General features: G+C 40.5%; 1 protein-coding gene across 1 annotated transcript in view; it reads right to left on the bottom strand.

Annotated features, from left to right (window-relative positions):
* The window catches only part of LOC126249301 (Down syndrome cell adhesion molecule-like protein Dscam2), a 1,152,658-nt gene that overhangs the window by 111,425 nt on the left and 1,022,068 nt on the right, over positions 1–19,165 (bottom strand). The window contains exon 6 of the mRNA XM_049950955.1: positions 16,198–16,373. Coding sequence (XP_049806912.1) covers positions 16,198–16,373 — 176 coding nt within the window. The remainder of the gene's footprint in view (positions 1–16,197; positions 16,374–19,165) is intronic.

The following is a 19,165-nucleotide window of genomic DNA, read 5'->3' as shown; positions in this document are numbered from 1 at the left end:
TCGTCAGAATATATCTTAAACAAAAGATCTCTAATAAAAAGACACATCCTGCCACTCGAAGCCCGACGCCGAAGCCAGAGTCGGGGTGCACCAGCGGTCGCGTAGAGTGATGCCACGGCCAAACCATGCACAGGTGCCCGTTCGGGTTCCTCAACCATGAGGCAGCGGCATCCCTTTCATACCTGACACCTGAGTAATTCCTCTCAAAACACATGATCACCTAGGCACTGTTGCTGATGCGACCAGATGGATGTGAGGACCTTTTTGCAGAGAGCAGATGCTCCAAAGGCGCTATGCGTTGAAGCCAGAGCAAGCCACTGCCGGACGCAAGCCAGCGCGAGCCACCGCCCTCACGCCGCTGCTGCCTACAGCGAACAGGTGGAACTATTTTCGTGTACGCAGTTAGAGTCCTTCAAGTTTTATACTGACTCACAGAACTCAACTTCCACCTGTTCGCTGTAGGCAGTCCCATATGCGAGACACCTCCAGGCAGCACGTGTGTTTAACATTACTGATATGATACCTATGCATACTGACGTCACAGAATAGCACAGTGTGCATTGTTCCTAGCGATGCTAATGGGACAGCCCATATGTCACTGAATTTATCCATCAAACTGCTGCACCTGCTGGTGTGGGGGCACCGTCTGACACTATTTTTTGCAGACGAGACTTTCAGCAGCTCAGTTATTTTGCACAGATCGCTAAAGTACACCAGCTGTTAAACCCTGCAAAAATTGTCTATAGATCATTAAATACATACAAGACTAACAAGAATAGGGGGAGCCAGGAACATATTTACTCATTCAACTACAATTAAATATTACGATTGCTTAAGCTTCACCTCCTTAATAGCACTCACCTTCAGCAAAACTAATGTCATTTTAGACATGCACAACCTTTATATACATATACATACATAATGCAATATGGGACAGTGTTTTTTGTAAATAACAACAACAAAGACGAATGGTGAATAATTTTTTTCTTCGTTTAATCAGTTCACACAAACACAATATAATTCTTGAGGTACTATGCAGTTTTTGAGGTACAATATAGCATTCTTGAGGTACAAATTGACTCTGCTATTCCGATGCAGAAAAAATAATTTTAACTTACACGCTACAACAGTAACACTGGTAGGAATTTTTTTTTTATAAAATTAATGCGGAGATACTTTCCTTACTACTACTGCTAAATTCGACACCCCCAGTAGCATAGCTTTTACAATAATTCTGATGGACTGCGCACACTTAGAATCTAATATCAACAGTTGACAACAGCAAACTTTTTAAAATAACAGTTCTGATGGACTGTGAGCTACATGCACTTAAAAACTCTACATACATACACATGTCTAGCTATACAAGCTACCTAAACATATGTCTAATAAGCAGGGATTCATTAATGTCGAAGATAGAAAGGATCAGGCTTGTTTTGCATGGTCAATCCTGGCTTGTGAGAGAAATTACACATAAAATACACAACGAACGATCCACTATGGTAGATACCTTGACATTTTAAGTGATATAACTTTGATGGTATATAGTTTCCCGTCAAGATCCCAGACATACCTAAATACGAGGTGCAGATTACTGGAACATCGATTCATGTTTATGGCCTGGAGAAGAAAAGAAAGTCAGATGAGCAAGACAAGCATATCGCTGTGGGCCTCCTCCATATCTCAAAACTTGCCGGTGAGCGTGAGCTGCATGTAAACATGCTGCTCTTCTCTGAAAGTCGGTATGAAACTCACTTTCCAGATCAACCCTTGGCAGAATTCGGTTTGGAAAAAGGTCCGGTCAGCGTGGAGAAATACATTTCATTCTCCAAACGAATGATGCCAAGAATTACGCTCCACTTTCTTGATACGCTACGTGTTATGCAGGCACCACTCCAGAAACTCGTTGAAACTCTGCCTCCTGGGGATATGTATATCGCTCGAGCTCCATTTCCCAACGATGAAATGTTTCAACTTGTGACTAGGAAGGGGTTTTCCCATATGAGTATGTGTATAGTATGGCGAAACTCAATGCAACCAGGCTACCTGACATAACTGCATTCTCCAGCAACCTGATGGGCAATGCCATAACGAATGTAGAGTATGAGCATGTTGTGAATGTCTGGTGGGAATTAAATATTTCCACATTAGGAACGTACACACAGATTTACTTGGAGGAGGACGTGCGCTTGCTTGCAGACGTTTTCAAGAAATTCCGGAGTGTATGCATGACCACATATTCTCGGGATCCCGCATGTTCAGTCCATCAGAATCATTGTAAAAGCTATGCTACTGGGGGTGTCGAATTTAGTTGTAGTAGAAAAAAAGTATCTCTGCATTAGTTTTATATTAAAAATAATCCTACCAATGTTCCTGTTGTAGCGTGTGAGGTAAAATTATTTCTGCATTGGAATAGCAGGGTCAATTTGTACCTCAAGAATACTATATTGAACCCAAACACTGCATTCTACATCAAGAATTATATTGTATTTGTGTGAACTGAATAAATGAAGGAAAAAATTATTCACCATTCGTCTTTGTTGTTGTTATTTATAAAAAACCTTGTCCCCCATTGCATTATGTATGTATATGTATATAAAGGTTGTGCATGTCACAAATGACATTAGTTTTGCTGAAGATGAGTGCTATTAAGGAGGTGAAGCTTAAGCAATCGTAATATTTAATTGTAGTTACATGGGTAAATATGTTCCTGGCTCCCCCTATTCTTGTTAGTCTTGTATGTATTTGATGATCTGTAGACAATGTTTGCAGGGTTTAACTGCCGGTGTACTTTAGCGATCTGTGCAAAATAACTTTGCCGCTGAAAGTCTCGTCTGCAAAAAATAATGTCGGCCGGTGCTTCCACACCGGCAGGAGCAGCAGTTTGAGGGGTAAATTCAGTGACGTACGGGCTGTACCATTAGGATCGCTAGGAACAATTCGCGCTGTGATATTCTGTGACATCAGTATTCATAGGTATCGCCTCAGCAATTGTAAACACACATGCTGCCCGGAGGTGTCTCTCATATGGGACTGGCATGAGTGCGGCTTGGAGTACTGTGACGTCAGTATAACACTCGAAGGACTCTAACTGTATACACGAAAATAAACTCAACTTCCACCTGTTCGCTGTAGGCAGCAGCGGCGTGAGGGCGGTAGCTCAGGCTGACTTGCGTCCGGCGGTGGCTTGCTGTGGCATCAACACATGCACGCCATTGGAGCGTCTGCGCTCTGCAAAATGTCTTCACTCCCATCTGGTTGTATCAGCAATGGTGCCTAGGGATCATGTATTTCGAGAGGAATTTCTCAGGTGTCAAGTATGAAAGGGATGCTGCTGCCTCATGATTGAGGGACCCGAACAGGCACCTGTGCATGGCTAGGCCATGGCGGCACATTGCAGGATGTGTTTTTTTATTAGTGATCTTTTGTTAAACTATATTGCATCGATTTCACCGACCAAAGGGATGCTGTGAATTAAAAGAAAATACCCCATAAATGTGAAGAACATCGATTTAATTAGTTTCAAAAATGGTTCAAATGGCTCTGAGCACTATGGGACTCAACTGCTGAGGTCATTAGTCCCCTAGAACTTAGAACTAGTTAAACCTAACTAACCTAAGGACATCACAAACATCCATGCCCGAGGCAGGATTCGAACCTGCGACCGTAGCGGTCTCGCGGTTCCAGACTGCAGCGCCTTTAACCGCAAGGCCACTTCGGCCGGCCTAATTAGTTTGCATTACTTTTTATATCAATAGTTGAGTGGAGGGTATGTGTGAGTGTTGGACATGGAACAGAACAGCAGGTTAAGTGCAGAACATTAAGTTAATCTGAATAATTTTCATGTAAAACGCAATACAATAGTTTAAGGGAGTGGTTGACAGAGAAGAAAGCGCCAGAAATGGCGTTCAAAAGCATGTGAAATTCGGAAAGTGTACCAGAAAATGGTGGGAGGACATAACCGATTACTTAACTTGATATCAAGGGCAGTACAATAGTTGATGGAAATGGTGGTGATATGGAAAACCAGTTTACAGGACAATAGGTTAAGTGCTGACAAAGGCCCAAACATTCGGTTAAAACACCGAGAGTACAGTACTGACCATTAGGTTCTGCAACATGTTTGCCCCATGTAATTGCTTCTTGCAAGACCTAGATGTTTCTAAACAGTAGAGAGTGATTATCAAGAGAAATCCAACCCCCCGAACTGGATTTTTTATAAATAAACAATATACTCTTTCCATATATTCCATACACTGTCTTGAATCCTCTAAAACAATATTCCACACGCAGTAATCGATTTCCCTCCAAATGACCGATCAACTGAGCCTGTGTCCCTCCATTTTCTGGGAATGAGATGGTGAGAGGGGAGGGGGTTTACCAGAGGGGCAGAGGTTAATTAATTTATCAAGTTAATTAAGTAGTCAATCAAATTGATAGTAGTGACAGGGAATATTCCGATAACTCAGACCTGAAAGTGCACCTGTAGCAGCAAGGGGGAGGTTTCCTAAGGGTAGAGGGGAGTGGGAGGGTTAAGAGTAGGTTAAGTGCCTGTCAGTCAAAAGGAAGGATCCTTTTTGCAGAACAATAGGCTAAGGATCTGTCAATCAAAGGAGAACAATAAGTTAAGTACCTGTCAATCAAAGGAGAACAGTAGGTTTGCCCCTGAGACATATCTACCCCTGATGTTGGCAACCCACACTAACAAAATGTGCTCGTCCATCTACTATGATGCTCTCACAAGTACAATGAACACTGCTCTGACCACGTTGGCACTTGCAACGTATTGAGGATATTACACAGGTGCCGTTTGTGGTCAAATACAGCACTGAAACCTGCACGCTTAGCTAGCATCTGTATTTATGTTGAAGTATGCATTTCTCGCCGTGTTTCCATGTATTTGTCCACCATCTGTAAGTATTCCTTGATGTCTCAAGATGTGTTCTAACAACCGACACCTTCTTTTAGTCAACTAGTGCCATAATTTTCTATTCTCCATAATTCCATTCAGTATCTCTGTATTAGTGATCCGCTCTACCAAAGTAATCCAGAACAATTTTCTTTACTACCGCATTTCAAATGCTTCTGATCCGTTCATGTCTGCGCTGTTGGACGTTCGCGATTCACTTCCACGTAAGACGACACTCCAGACAAACATCTTCAGAAAAGACTTCGTGACACTTAAATTTATACTATATGTTAACTTATTTCTCGTTGTAAGTAATGCTCTTCTATCCGCTGTAATTCGGCGTTTTATATCCTCTTAACTTCCTCCTCAGATAGCTATTTAATTCTCGAGCTGGTGAAACTCGTCTTTACATTCATTGTCTCTTAACCTGATTAACATATAAATAGCTGATTTTATGCACCTATCTTATAAGTTCATATTGAGATACGATTCATTCTTTTCAAGTGATCGTCCATGTTCTTTGATGCCTCTGGCAGAATTACAGTGGCATCGGAAAACCGTAAAGATTTTTTCTCTCCGTGAGCTTTCATTCCATTTCCGTATTTGTCCTTAACTTTATATTTTCAGTTATTTAACGTTTTCAGAGTACAACCTCCTTTCTTAATAATGAAAAGATTTACAAATTTTGTATTTTTAAACTTGTTTTTACAGCGTGGTCGTCAATTTTATGAATGTTCGCAGCTGAAGAGCTGCCAGCCCAAAGACGTTTCCGATATCACTGAGAAGTGGAAAGAACACTGGAGTTAACATTCGCCCTAGAATGCCATTCTAATTCAGAACCCGAGGACGAAGTTTACCACTGCGGAGGAACAGACAGTAAGACATATTGTGGAGAACTGCCCACTCCATGGTTTTAATGGAAGTCTGGAAGATTTCTCTGATGTGATAGCAAGTGCTGTGATATCGCTGTCAAATTTAAACATTAACCTATAAAGTCGTTGGTTATGTATATGTATACAGTGTGGTCCATTGACAGTGACCCGGCCAAATATCTCACGAAGTAAGCATCAAACGGAAAAACTACAAAGAATGAAACTCGTCTAGGTTGCAGGGGGAAACCAGAAGGCGCTATGGTTGGCCCGCTAGATGGCGCTGCCATAGGTCAAACGGATATCAACTGCGTTTTTTTAAATAGGAACCCCCATTTTTTATTACATATTCGTGTAGTACGTAAATAAATATGAATGTTTTAGTTGGACCACTTTTTTCGCTTTGTGATAGATGGCGCTGTAATAGTCACAAACGTTTAAGTACTTGGTATCACCTAACATTCCGCCAGTGCGGACGGTATTTGCTTCGCGATACATTACCCGTGTTAAAATGGACCGTTTACCAATTGCGGAAAAGGTAGATATCGTGTTGATGTAAGGCTATTGTGATATAAATGCTGAACGGGCGTGTGCTATGTATCCTCCACGGTATCCTGGACGACATCATCCAAGGGTCCGGACCGTTAGCCGGGTAGTTACGTTATTTAAGGAAACAGGAAGTGTTCAGCCACATGTGAAACGTCAACCATGACCTGCAACAAATGATGATGCCCAAGTAGGTGTTTTAACTGCTGTCGCGGCTAATCCGCACATCAACAACTGAGTGAGAATCGGGAATCTCAAAAACGTCGGTGTTGAGAATGCTACATCAACATCTATTGCACCCGTACCATATTTCTGTGCACCAGGGATTGCATGGCGACGACTTTGAACGTCGTGTACAGTTCTGCCACTGGGCACAAGAGAAATTACGGGACGATGACAGATTTTTTGCACTCGTTTTATTTAGCGACGAAGTGTCATTCAGAGACTGCGGTAACGTAAACCGGCATAATATGCACTATTGGGCAACGGAAAATCCACGATGGCTGCGACAAGTGGAACATCAGCGACCGTGGTGGGTTAATGTATGGTGCGGCATTATGGGAGGAAGGATAATTGGCCCCCATTTTATCGATGGAAATCTAAATGGTGCAATATATGCCGATTTCTTACGTAATGTTCTACAGATGTTACCACAAGATGTTTCACTGCGTGACAGAATGACGATGTACTTCTAACATGATGGATGTTCGGCACATAGCTCGCGTGCGGTTGAAGCGGTATTGAATAGCATATTTCATGACAGGTGGATTGGTCGTCGAAGCACCATACCATGGCTCGCACGTTCACCGGATCTGACGTCCCCGGATTTCTTTCTGTTGGGAACGTTGAAGGATATTTACTATCGTGATCCACCGACAACGCCTGAAAACATGCGTCAGCGCATTGTCAATGCATGTGCGAACATTACGGAAGGCGAACTACACGCTGTTGAGAGGAACGTCGTTACACGTATTGCCAAATGCATTGAGGTTGACGGACATCATTTTGAGCATTTATTGCATTAATGTGGTAGTTACGGGTAATCACGCTGTTACAGCATGCGTTCTCAGAAATGATAAGTTCACAAAGGTACATGTTCGTGCATCTGCATCTACTTCAGAAACACAAGACTGTACACATTTCCAACCCCAATTATGTAAACCCTTATCTTTTGAGCTAGAAACACACGCATAATAATATTTCAAATTAACTGGTTGTCCAAATTGATGTGCAGGCACTTTAGTAAGAAAGTCTGTTTCATCATTTCTATAACCATACCATAACTTCCAAATGGAATCAAACTGTCGTTTATGATCTATGGCAGCTGTTTCCATAGGTGCATTTGCAGTAAATGCTGTAGGCTTTACATTAATACCAGGTATTTTCAAATTAATACCTACACTTGTAATCATATTCTTATTTTGATTTAATGTTGCAAGTTCTGTATCACTTGAATTAGTCGGAAAAGCAATTCTAGGATTACGTGCAATTACTTTAACAGAACAATGAACAATTCTACTACCATCAGGTAATAAATCGAATTCAGAAGGCGTCATATACAAAAATGCCCGATCAACGGGACTTTCTGCTAAAGGAGTAATCATACATACTGCTTTTTCATGTTCAATCACTTTATATGCTAAACCATATGTGAAAAATCTATGAACTTTGCGATATCTTGTAATATTACCGGTATCTAATATAGAAGGAGCAGGTAATGGATCAACACGAGTATTAGGTGAATCACCCACTACGTTAGCAGATGGTGCTGCAGTGCCTGTTAACGCTTTTTTTTTCTTAGATCCACCAGATTGACCTGCTGCAGCCTGTCGTTTACCTGAATCTACCTGCATTGGCGAACTCATACCTTCATCACTGTCAGAATATGGTACTAAACGTTGTGGTTCAGAATGTTGTTGTGTTTCTTCTGGTCCTTCTTCGTCTTCGTCTTCTTCGCTATCTGATACTTCGTCGTCGACGTGATGTTCGTCTACAGAACTTGTTCCAGTGGCTGAACCAGATGTTGATGGGCGGTCGTGATCTATAGGCAAACCACGGCGAACACGAGACATTAGCCATTGTTCATAGGCATACCGTTTCTGGCCTTCATGCATAAACTCCCAATTAGACCGTTCCCACGGTGGAATTTCACAATTCTGAAGGCAAGAAACGTTACAATTAAAAAATGTAACCAAAAAATTATCATAAACAACAAAAATTACATTTACATACCAGTTTTTTCGGCATTCGGTTGTTTCGGGTACAAAGTTTTTCCGATACGTTGTTCAACAGCTGTCTTCAACTTCAGGCCGTACTTTCCCACAAATGAATGCCAATTTCGTGTATGACTCCAGTCAATTGCAAAATCAATTATAGCTTTTGCATCCAATTGTTGAACTCGTTGTCTAAACTCTTGTTCTGTAAATGGTCGTTTTCTTGCTTCCTTTAACAGATTATCGTATCCTACGTCGTGCTCTTTAGCAATGACATCTGCTCCACTCGGCGGTGCTTCTATATTTATAGGATTTCCCGGTCCTACATAATCACTGCCAGGTAAAGTATTTCCTTTGTTCTGTACACGTTCAACTACTTTTTTAACGCCGTAAGCAACACCTGCAGCGGCAGCAGTTGTCGCGCCAGCCGCTATCGCTATCTGCCCTGAAGTTGTAACACCAGCTGTGCTAATTGCGGCCCGTCCGTGACACTCTCAGATAACAAGGTCACTGTTTCGCTAGTAGTTGCTATATCGGAACTTTGGTGACCTCGGCCACGATGTCGTGGTCTATTTGGGCGGCGCCGTCGCACTCCAAGATTACTTTCTTCTGGCCTTGTTTCTGGCACCCGTTCAAATTCAACTGTTTCGCCACTCGTATCCAAATCGTCGTATGCTGGATTATCTCCATACCGTATACGATCAGCAGCATCCTCTCTTTGCACTGTTCGAATATCATTACTGCTACGAGAACGATTAACATTTGTTAATGGAATTCTTTCCGCCATTTCAATGTCTTCCTCTGGTCCTGGATATAAAACACCTCCGTCGTATTGTATAGAGCCATGGTTGCCCGTACTTAAATACTGATTTACCCACGACATTTTTCTGACTAAAATAAATAAATCATTGCCACCTTTTATATACATGACGTTATTGAACAGCACGTGTCGGACTGTCACTCCAAAAAGACAAGTTTACACGCGCCAACCTTTTGCTGGCGTGGGTGCTTGCCAGATAAATGTCCTAAAAGGACAAATTATCTCAGCGGGATATGGACAGCCGCCACGCGACCTTGGGACCCGGGGGGCCCCTTTTTTTTATCAGTTGCTGACCCTCGAATCATGAAACGACGCAGTCATGTTTCGATTAATGAGGGTCGCGTGGCGGCTGTCCATGTCCCGCTGAGATAATTTGTCCTTTTAGGACAATTATCTGGGCAAGCACCCACGCCAGCAAAAGGTTGGCGCGTGTAAACTTGTCTTTTTGGAGTGACAGACATGTCAGTATTGATAACTGACATTGCTTAGCAACCAATCTAGTATATAAGGGGCATGAAATTGTCGTCTTCACAGTATGTCATCTGAATCCACCGCTACAACGTCTATTATCTCTGACGAGCTGCCAGAAACAGTAAGTACATTTCTGTATAATGGACACTTTGTACAAACTTGCAAGAACTGCCGTTTGTGGAAGACTCCAAAATGGTTTAGATGTCTATGAATTGGAGCTACCACAAACTGTACGAGAAGATATTTTATTGCAGTAGCCTCGTCAGTATCATCCTCACATTGAAACAATAAAACTTTATTTAGCCAAAAAAGTGAATCTTGTAGAGTATAATAATATTCCTAAACATTTGTTGAATGAGAATAAAAAATATTATCTTAATATAATTATAACCAGAACACAATAAATTTTCTATACCATGTAAATCCAATTCATTTATTGTTTTTTTATACAATTCTAAGCCCATATCGAAAAATCGTTTGAATTCAGGGTCAATCAAATTAATAAAATATGGATGAGCAGATGGTATTACATTGACTATATTTTCCGGAGGGATACAATTATAACTTAATAAAAGGGATAGTACCTTTTTCGCTGTTTTTTCAGCATTGCACCCTTTGCCTGTAACGATTGGCTGGCGCTTGCTATGAGGCCATTTACATGCTGCATCACTGGCGACTTCGCTTCCACATTGAGTAACATTTCCAGTGTCTTGCCCCTCCAATACTGTGAGGGATTGCTCGATGAAACTGCTCCATTGTATAATTTCAAGCTCACCAGGCAATCGCTTATGGGTTCCTCCAAGCCAAACTTGTCCCCTACTTGCCCGTTTTTGCAAGTAGAAATATAAAAGAACATTGAGCCAGTCGATGTCTGACATGGCTGCGATTGCTCTAGTGCGTCTTGTTGTTTTCTTAATTCGACTGGCAATAAATCCGTCAGTTTCGTTATTCAAAATTTAATTACATGCTAAATTCATATAGACTGCCAGAATGCTACATATTTGATAAAAGTGAAAATGTTCCGATGATTAATGAAATAGTTACTGATGCAATAGAAGCTTGTTCAAAAATTAGAGCGGGTATTCCACTTCCGTGGCAAACACTCTGTTTGGTTACAATGTCTTTCTTTGATACTACTACATTCTGGCAAAGTAGATTTAAAATTAAAGTATATTTTTATGAAATTACTTATAAAGAATTTGTATATACTATCTGTGAAAATTACTTATACAAATTAACTGATTCATGGCAAAACCCGCTACTACAACCACTTATAAATGGAATGAGAATTAATATGTTTACGAAGGCACCATATTTTTCATATGGTGTAACTTGTCCGCCTCATCTTAAACAATATAGCCATTGGTGCATGTTTTGTGCAAACAGTCCATTATTCAGAAGTGTACGTTGTGGTGGCGCGTTAAGTGCGGTATCTGATTCAGATGAAGACGATCCTGATTTGAATGATATCTTTCTTGCAGAATGGTAATGGAGAATTTGCTGGAAGCAGTGCAGACCATCTTCATTCTTTTGGAGGCAGAAATCCCTACACCGTCCGTGAAGGCGATGATATACTTAATGACGAGATTACATTGCAAGCTGGCACAGGGAGATGGACTCTTAGGCAAATACATGTTTACAATTTTGAACTATTTGACTCAATTCGAAAGTTCTTCATTAGTCTCGTCCTTTGGTTTCCAGAGCTTCTCCGAATATCTGAGATCTCTGAACGATGGTATTACACTGACGTTATTGACATCAGAGGAGAGAACGACGTTGATGAATTCTGTAGACGAATTAATATCATTGCACAAACCAACCCTGGCCAAATTATCATGTGGAAACATGATGGGGACCACATCCACCTCATACACGACTGTATCTACTCATCAAGACGATGCCGCTGTAAATTTCGAACTGACGGATTTATTGCCAGTCGAATTAAGAAAACAACAAGACGCACTAGAGCAATCGCAGCCATGTCAGACATCGACTGGCTCAATGTTCTTTTATATTTCTACTTGCAAAAACGGGCAAGTAGGGGACAAGTTTGGCTTGGTGGAACCCATAAGCGATTGCCTGGTGAGCTTGAAATTATACAATGGAGCAGTTTCATCGAGCAATCCCTCACAGTATTGGAGGGGCAAGACACTGGAAATGTTACTCAATGTGGAAGCGAAGTCGCCAGTGATGCAGCATGTAAATGGCCTCATAGCAAGCGCCAGCCAATCGTTACAGGCAAAGGGTGCAATGCTGAAAAAACAGCGAAAAAGGTACTATCCCTTTTATTAAGTTATAATTGTATCCCTCCGGAAAATATAGTCAATGTAATACCATCTGCTCATCCATATTTTATTAATTTGATTGACCCTAAATTCAAACGATTTTTCGATATGGGCTTAGAATTGTATAAAAAAACAATAAATGAATTGGATTTACATGGTATAGAAAATTTATTGTGTTCTGGTTCTGAAGATAATATTTTTTATTCTCATTCAACAAATGTTTAGGAATATTATTATACTCTACAAGATTCACTTTTTTGGCTAAATAAAATTTTAATGTTTCAATGTGAGGATGATACTGACGAGGCTACAAAATTTTTAACAAATCTTGTATCTTGGATTAATAAAAAAGGATTGTATCAATGGCAAGAATTTGAAGGTAGAAATGTATATGTACCAAATAAAAAGTTAAACACATTATGTATTGTTGGTCCACCAAATAGTGGCAAAAATTGGTTTTTTGATTGTATAATTTCACTTGGTTTAAATGTTGGCCACATTGGACGTTGTAATAATAAAACAAATCAGTTTGCATAGCAAGATGCTGTTAATAGACGTGTCATTGTTGGTAATGAAATTTCTTTAGAGGCGGGTGCAATTGAGGATTTCAAAAAAGTATGTGAAGGAATTGCTTGTAATATTAGAGTGAAGTACAAAGGAGACGCTATATTAAGACGTACTCCGTTATTGTTAATTTCAAATTCAGAACCAGTTATTTGTTCTCACCCAGATTTTAAAGATATTTGTGTACGTACAATTAGGTGCAGAAAGTTTGATGAATTAAAAAATGCTTGTAAAAAGCCGTATCCTCTGGCTTTCTTTCAATTACTTCAAATGTATAATATTGATTATTAAATAAAAGACAAGAATCTGTACAATGTATATTTTATTGTGAATTATTACAACAAATACAAATAAAGTATAATTGTTACATTTCAAATTACACTTGTTTAATTTCGTATTGACCCTTATAAACAGATGATTCCTCATTCCTTTTTACATTAGACATATAATTCATATCAGACATTTGAACATTTGATACAGTTGCTCTAGGGTAATGTGTCTCTAGACCATCTGCATAAACTGAACATTCTGCAATAACTTCAAACAACATTTGAGTATCAGTATATTTTGTAACATCACTATTTAAACTGCTTGTGCTTAAAGCATATGTAGGATTAATGCCTACATGTAGGCTCGGTTGAACATTTGTATCGTGAAGTCTGATATTATATCCCGCAGAAGCAATATCAGCTTTTTCTATTAAATTATTATATCCTGATACTTCTGCATTTGTGACGGGAGTAACAGCTCCCACTAATTGTTCTTCCATTCTTGCTGGTTCAAAAGGAGTTAAAGAAAAACTATCACATGACATAAAAGGATTACAGTGCTTATCAGCATTAATATTATACCTTTGAATTACATTTTGAGCAGTAGTTGTAATAGGAAAAATATCAACATTAGCTACTTTTGGAATTTCCAGAAAACCTAATGTTGTGTATACGTATAGTCAACAATAACACCTCCTGTTCGTGCATCGGCATCTACTTCAGAAACACAAGACTGTATACATTTCCAACCCCAATTATGTAAACCCTTATCTTTTGAGCTAGAAACACACGCATAATAATATTTCAAATTAACTGGTTGTCGAAATTGATGTGCAGGCACTTTAGTAAGAAAGTCTGTTTCATCATTTCTATAACCATACCATGACTTCCAAATGGAATCAAACTGTCGTTTATGATCTATGGCAGTTGTTTCCATAGGTGCATTTGCAGTAAATGCTGTAGGCTTTACATTAATACCAGGTATTTTCAAATTAATACCTACACTTGTAATCATATTCTTATTTTGATTTAATGTTGCAAGTTCTGTATCACTTGAATTAGTCGGAAAAGCAATTCTAGGATTACGTGCAATTACTTTAACAGAACAATGAACAATTCTACTACCATCAGGTAATAAATCGAATTCAGAAGGCGTCATATACAAAAATGCCCGATCAACGGGACTTTCTGCTAAAGGAGTAATCATACATACTGCTTTTTCATGTTCAATCACTTTATATGCTAAACCATATGTGAAAAATCTATGAACTTTGCGATATCTTGTAATATTACCGGTATCTAATATAGAAGGAGCAGGTAATGGATCAACACGAGTATTAGGTGAATCACCCACTACGTTAGCAGATGGTGCTGCAGTGCCTGTTAACGCTTTTTTTTTTCCTTAGATCCACCAGATTGACCTGCTGCAGCCTGTCGTTTACCTGAATCTACCTGCATTGGCGAACTCATACCTTCGTCACTGTCAGAATATGGTACTAAACGTTGTGGTTCAGAATGTTGTTGTGTTTCTTCTGGTCCTTCTTCGTCTTCGTCTTCTTCGCTATCTGATACTTCGTCGTCGACGTGATGTTCGTCTACAGAACTTGTTCCAGTGGCTGAACCAGATGTTGATGGGCGGTCGTGATCTATAGGCAAACCACGGCGAACACGAGACATTAGCCATTGTTCATAGGCATACTGTTTCTGGCCTTCATGCATAAACTCCCAATTAGACCGTTCCCACGGTGGAATTTCATAAATCTGAAGGCGAGAAACGTTACAATTAAAAAATGTAACCAAAAAATTATCATAAACAACAAAAATTACATTTACATACCAGTTTTTTCGGCATTCGGTTGTTTCGGGTACAAAGTTTTTCCGATACGTTGTTCAACAGCTGTCTTCAGCTTCAGGCCGTACTTTCCCACAAATGAATGCCAATTTCGTGTATGACTCCAGTCAAGTGCAAAATCAATTATAGCTTTTGCATTCAATTGTTGAACTCGTTGTCTAAACTCTTCTTCATGATTCTGTATTTTAATTTGAAAAACCTACCTGTTACCAGCTGTTCGTCGAAAATTGTGAGCCATATGTTTGTGACTATTGCAGTACCATCTATCATAAAGCGAAAAAAGTGGTCCAACTAAAACATTCATATTTCTTTATGTACTACACGAATATGTAATAAAAATTGGGGGTTCCTATTTAAAAAAACGCAGTTGATATCCGTTTGACCTATGGCAGCGCCATCTAGCGGCGCCAACCATAGCGCCATCTGGTTTCCCCCTACAAGCTAGACAAGTTTCGTTCTTTGTAGTTTTTTCGTTTGACGCTTATTTCGTGAGATATTTGGCCCGGTCATTATCAATGGACTACCCTGTATTTGCATGTTCTGTAAAGCCATACAATATTAAAGCCTCAATTAAGGAATAAAAAGCTTCCTGGATATCAGTTCGCTGCATTTTATGTTATTGTTAGGATTAAATCATCCTATATTTCATATTGCTCACTACTACTACTGTATGTCACACAATTCAGAATCAGAGCGCGGTTGCAAGTGTATAGAATTATAAGCATAACCCCAGGTGTTACGAAAATAAGACTTGCTCACAATAGTCGCAAGAGTGAGTGAGTGCTGAACAACATAGCTTCATACAACTTCGTAATTCAGAGCTCCCTCACATTTTTGACTATGCTACGTAATTATTGTTTCTGTAACACATGGTACTATACCTGTATTTCTCAAGTCCAGCCTACCACTCTCTGCTTCTAGTACGTGTGTTTACTTGGTTATACTCTAAATGGTTCAAATGGCTCTGAGCACTATGGGACTCAACTGCTGAGGTCATTAGTCCCCTAGAACTTAGAACTAGTTAAACCTAACTAACCTAAGGACATCACAAACATCCATGCCCGAGGCAGGATTCGAACCCGCGACCGTAGCGGTCTTGCGGTTCCAGACTGCAGCGCCTTTAACCGCACGGCCACTTCGGCCGGCGGTTATACTCTGCGCTTGAGAATGGCTACACAGCCGAAGCTACATAGTAGTCAACAACATGAAAGAAAAGGATGGTTCATTACAAACAGTAACAGCCAGTGCAGAAAATTTATATCATTCGAGAAATTCATCATCACCTGGACACTATTGCAACAAAAATATTGGAAAAACAAGGTGTTGCGATATTTCGCAGCAGCGAAGCAATATGGTGACATGAACACTTAGCAAGCACGTAGGGAAAGCAGATACGTACTGGTGACGAGCAGCGAAGTGGAGGCGCGCTCAGCGCCCACGGAGTTGTTGACTACGCACATGTAGCGGCCGGAGTCCTCGATGTGTGCGCTGCGTAGGAAGAGGCTGCCGCCCACTTGTCGGATTCGCTCTCCCAGCGCCACTGGCGAGCTCGACCCTCCGTGGCTGCGGAACCATCTGCAAACACGTGACCCAAACTATTAGTTCTTTAAATTTCCTTGCATCCTCCGAACACAGATGACATAGGCACAACTGGAAGTGAGACATGAAAGAAACATACTGGTTCTCCGCGTCTTTCAGCTGAGGAGCGGATATAACTGCCAGCACAAACGTCGGGAGAATTTCCACGCTTCATTGCTCCCTCGCAACTCTGGAACGACATACACTACCTCTAGCTTTCCGTATACGACTTTCTTTCCCATTTCGTAACCTGTCCCAGCCCCGTAAGTTCTCATGCCTCCTCAAAAACCTACAACTCCTTCACCTCATCTATATCTCCCGTAAACGTGAGTCCCAACACCTTATAGTCTCCCTCAGCACACAGAATTGTGGTGTGCTGTTGCACCTCTATTAACATATTACTTTCCCATGGAATTTCAATCAGCTTACTCTCCCTTCTGAAGTAAAATATTTCTTACAGTTATAACCGATTTTACCCATTCCACTCCATCCCAAATGAACACTTCAACTCAGCCTTTCCTTGCCCATTTGGCATAGTAGTCATCTCTTAAAACCCAGTACCCAACTATCAGTTCCGTCTCACACAGACATCTCAAATTCTTTTCCACACAATGTCTCCCAAATACGTTCCACATCCTAATACCACCTACAGCCATCAGAAGCCCACATCACTTCATGTTCATAATGAATTGGATGTACACACGGTGACACATTTCGTGTGACCCCTAACCTTATCGTTATGCTGAACTGCACTCCTTTACTGTCTGTTATACAGCATAACATGCAAGGAGACGAAGTGATACGAACATATAGTGTACAGGTGTGAAGTCGAAAAACTAGCCGGGCATTGTCAGACTATTTTCAGACAATGTGAGCGACTATTACTCCTGATTTATATATCTCTTATGTTGATGTTAACTTCCATAGTGCTCAGAGCCATTTGAACCATATTTTTATATATATCTCGAAAACAAATACCGTTTATTTGCTGGCATTGAGCATGTATACTGATCCTATTAAAGATACAGGTATTGATCCATTGAAGCAGGTGGCCAGTGATCGAAGTCGCTTGCACAGACGAATGTAAAGTTTCATAGGCTGTACTATCGGAAGACCATATCCCACAGATTAGCAGTCGGAAGTGAGGGTCCTTGTTTTGTTGTTAGACACATTTTACTTTTTGTTTTTTCCGCCACGACTTTCAGGTCTGTGTCAAGTTCTAAACTGACATTAACATGTTTTGATCCATTGCCTCTCACAGAAAATTAGACATCACACAGTGTGAACCATGTTGCTGGTGCTCCAACAACACAGACAGAAGATGATTTTAAATAACAAACAGATGGAAACTAGAAGAGTTTTGTGGCGTTGTGGAGCATTTCCACACAGCTGTCCAAAGGTGATTTAATGGCCTCTACAAATCATCATTTGACGTGACGGAATAGCTGATGCCTCGGTGTTCCAGTTCAATTGGTTTCTCATAATCCAGTAATATATTCGATCACTGTTTCAGTGCTAGCCATCCCTGGAAGGTTTTGTCCCTCGATCAAGACTCTTTCTCCATCTCAAACAAGCGATTTCAGTTAATCAATATGTGGTAATCAACTGCGTCAACTGCGCTATTAATTATAGGGTATTGCTGTAGTGTCTGGCATCAACACCAAGAAGGTACTGGTAAGAGACAACGTCAATACATGCACTCCTAAGGCTACAATGTTCTGCATTTCAAACAGGCTATAATGCTAGAGCGGTGCAGTTTCCGACCTTTTAGTCATGTGGAATGCAAAGCTGCCAATATTATAATGTAACAAATATATTCCCAGCGCATAACACAGTCTCCTGGCAGGTATCTCTGCCATAAACTATGGTGACAAACTGTAAAATGAAAGAACTACTTCCTTAAAACAACGATTCTGTGTTATACATGCACAATATAGCTTTCCAAAGGTGTATAGCGCCCACTGTTCACATCCGATCACAGTTCAGAAGTTATATTATGCTCGCATCAGTCCTATATAAAATGATCGTTAGGAACGGAGAATGCCTCTTACAAGGAAAGTGTCAAGTAGATAGCGGCGGTGTTTGACATATGAAGTAGCACATCATGCCACCACTAACTCTGTAAACAGGACATCTGTCAACCAGATGTATACACGAGGATTTCAGTACCTCACAAGCACCTGTCGCTAACTTAGAATGACCGTTGTTATGAAACTGAAGGCTCGATTTTACGCTCAAGATGCGGCAGGAGAATGTACTACATCGCCGAAACGGGATGGACATGGCTATCAAATCAATTGTGTGTGAATTATTAAGGGACCAAATTGCTGAGGTCATCGGTCCGTAGATTTACACACTACTTAAAGTAACTTAAACTAACTTATGCTAAGACAAACACACATACCCGTGCCTGATGGAGGACTCGAACCTCTGGTGGGAGGGGACGATGGACATGGTTTATCATCATCACACAGCAGATCGAAATCCTCTAATGACTGAGAGGTTTGCTGTTAACGATCGCAAGTATACACTGCTGTAAGTCTCACACAGAACACGCAGTTTTATACGTGTCGAATGCAGGTTACGTCACGAAACTGATGCACCCCAACAGAACGACGTGAAAAAATGTTTAAATGATCTAAAGCAAAATCTCCCTATCTCTCTAGAATGCATCATCAGTCTCATACCATTCAGTCATACCTTGTTGCAACTCAACCGATCACTCCATTCACTTTCAGTCATCCTTGAAGACAGATGCAAGTAATTTTACAGGCAGATGGTTCTCTTTA

Source organism: Schistocerca nitens, chromosome 3, assembly GCF_023898315.1.
Source record: "Schistocerca nitens isolate TAMUIC-IGC-003100 chromosome 3, iqSchNite1.1, whole genome shotgun sequence".
Taxonomy (NCBI): domain Eukaryota; kingdom Metazoa; phylum Arthropoda; class Insecta; order Orthoptera; family Acrididae; genus Schistocerca; species Schistocerca nitens.
Note: the sequence above shows the minus strand (reverse complement) of the source record. Positions and strands in the feature narration are given on the sequence as shown.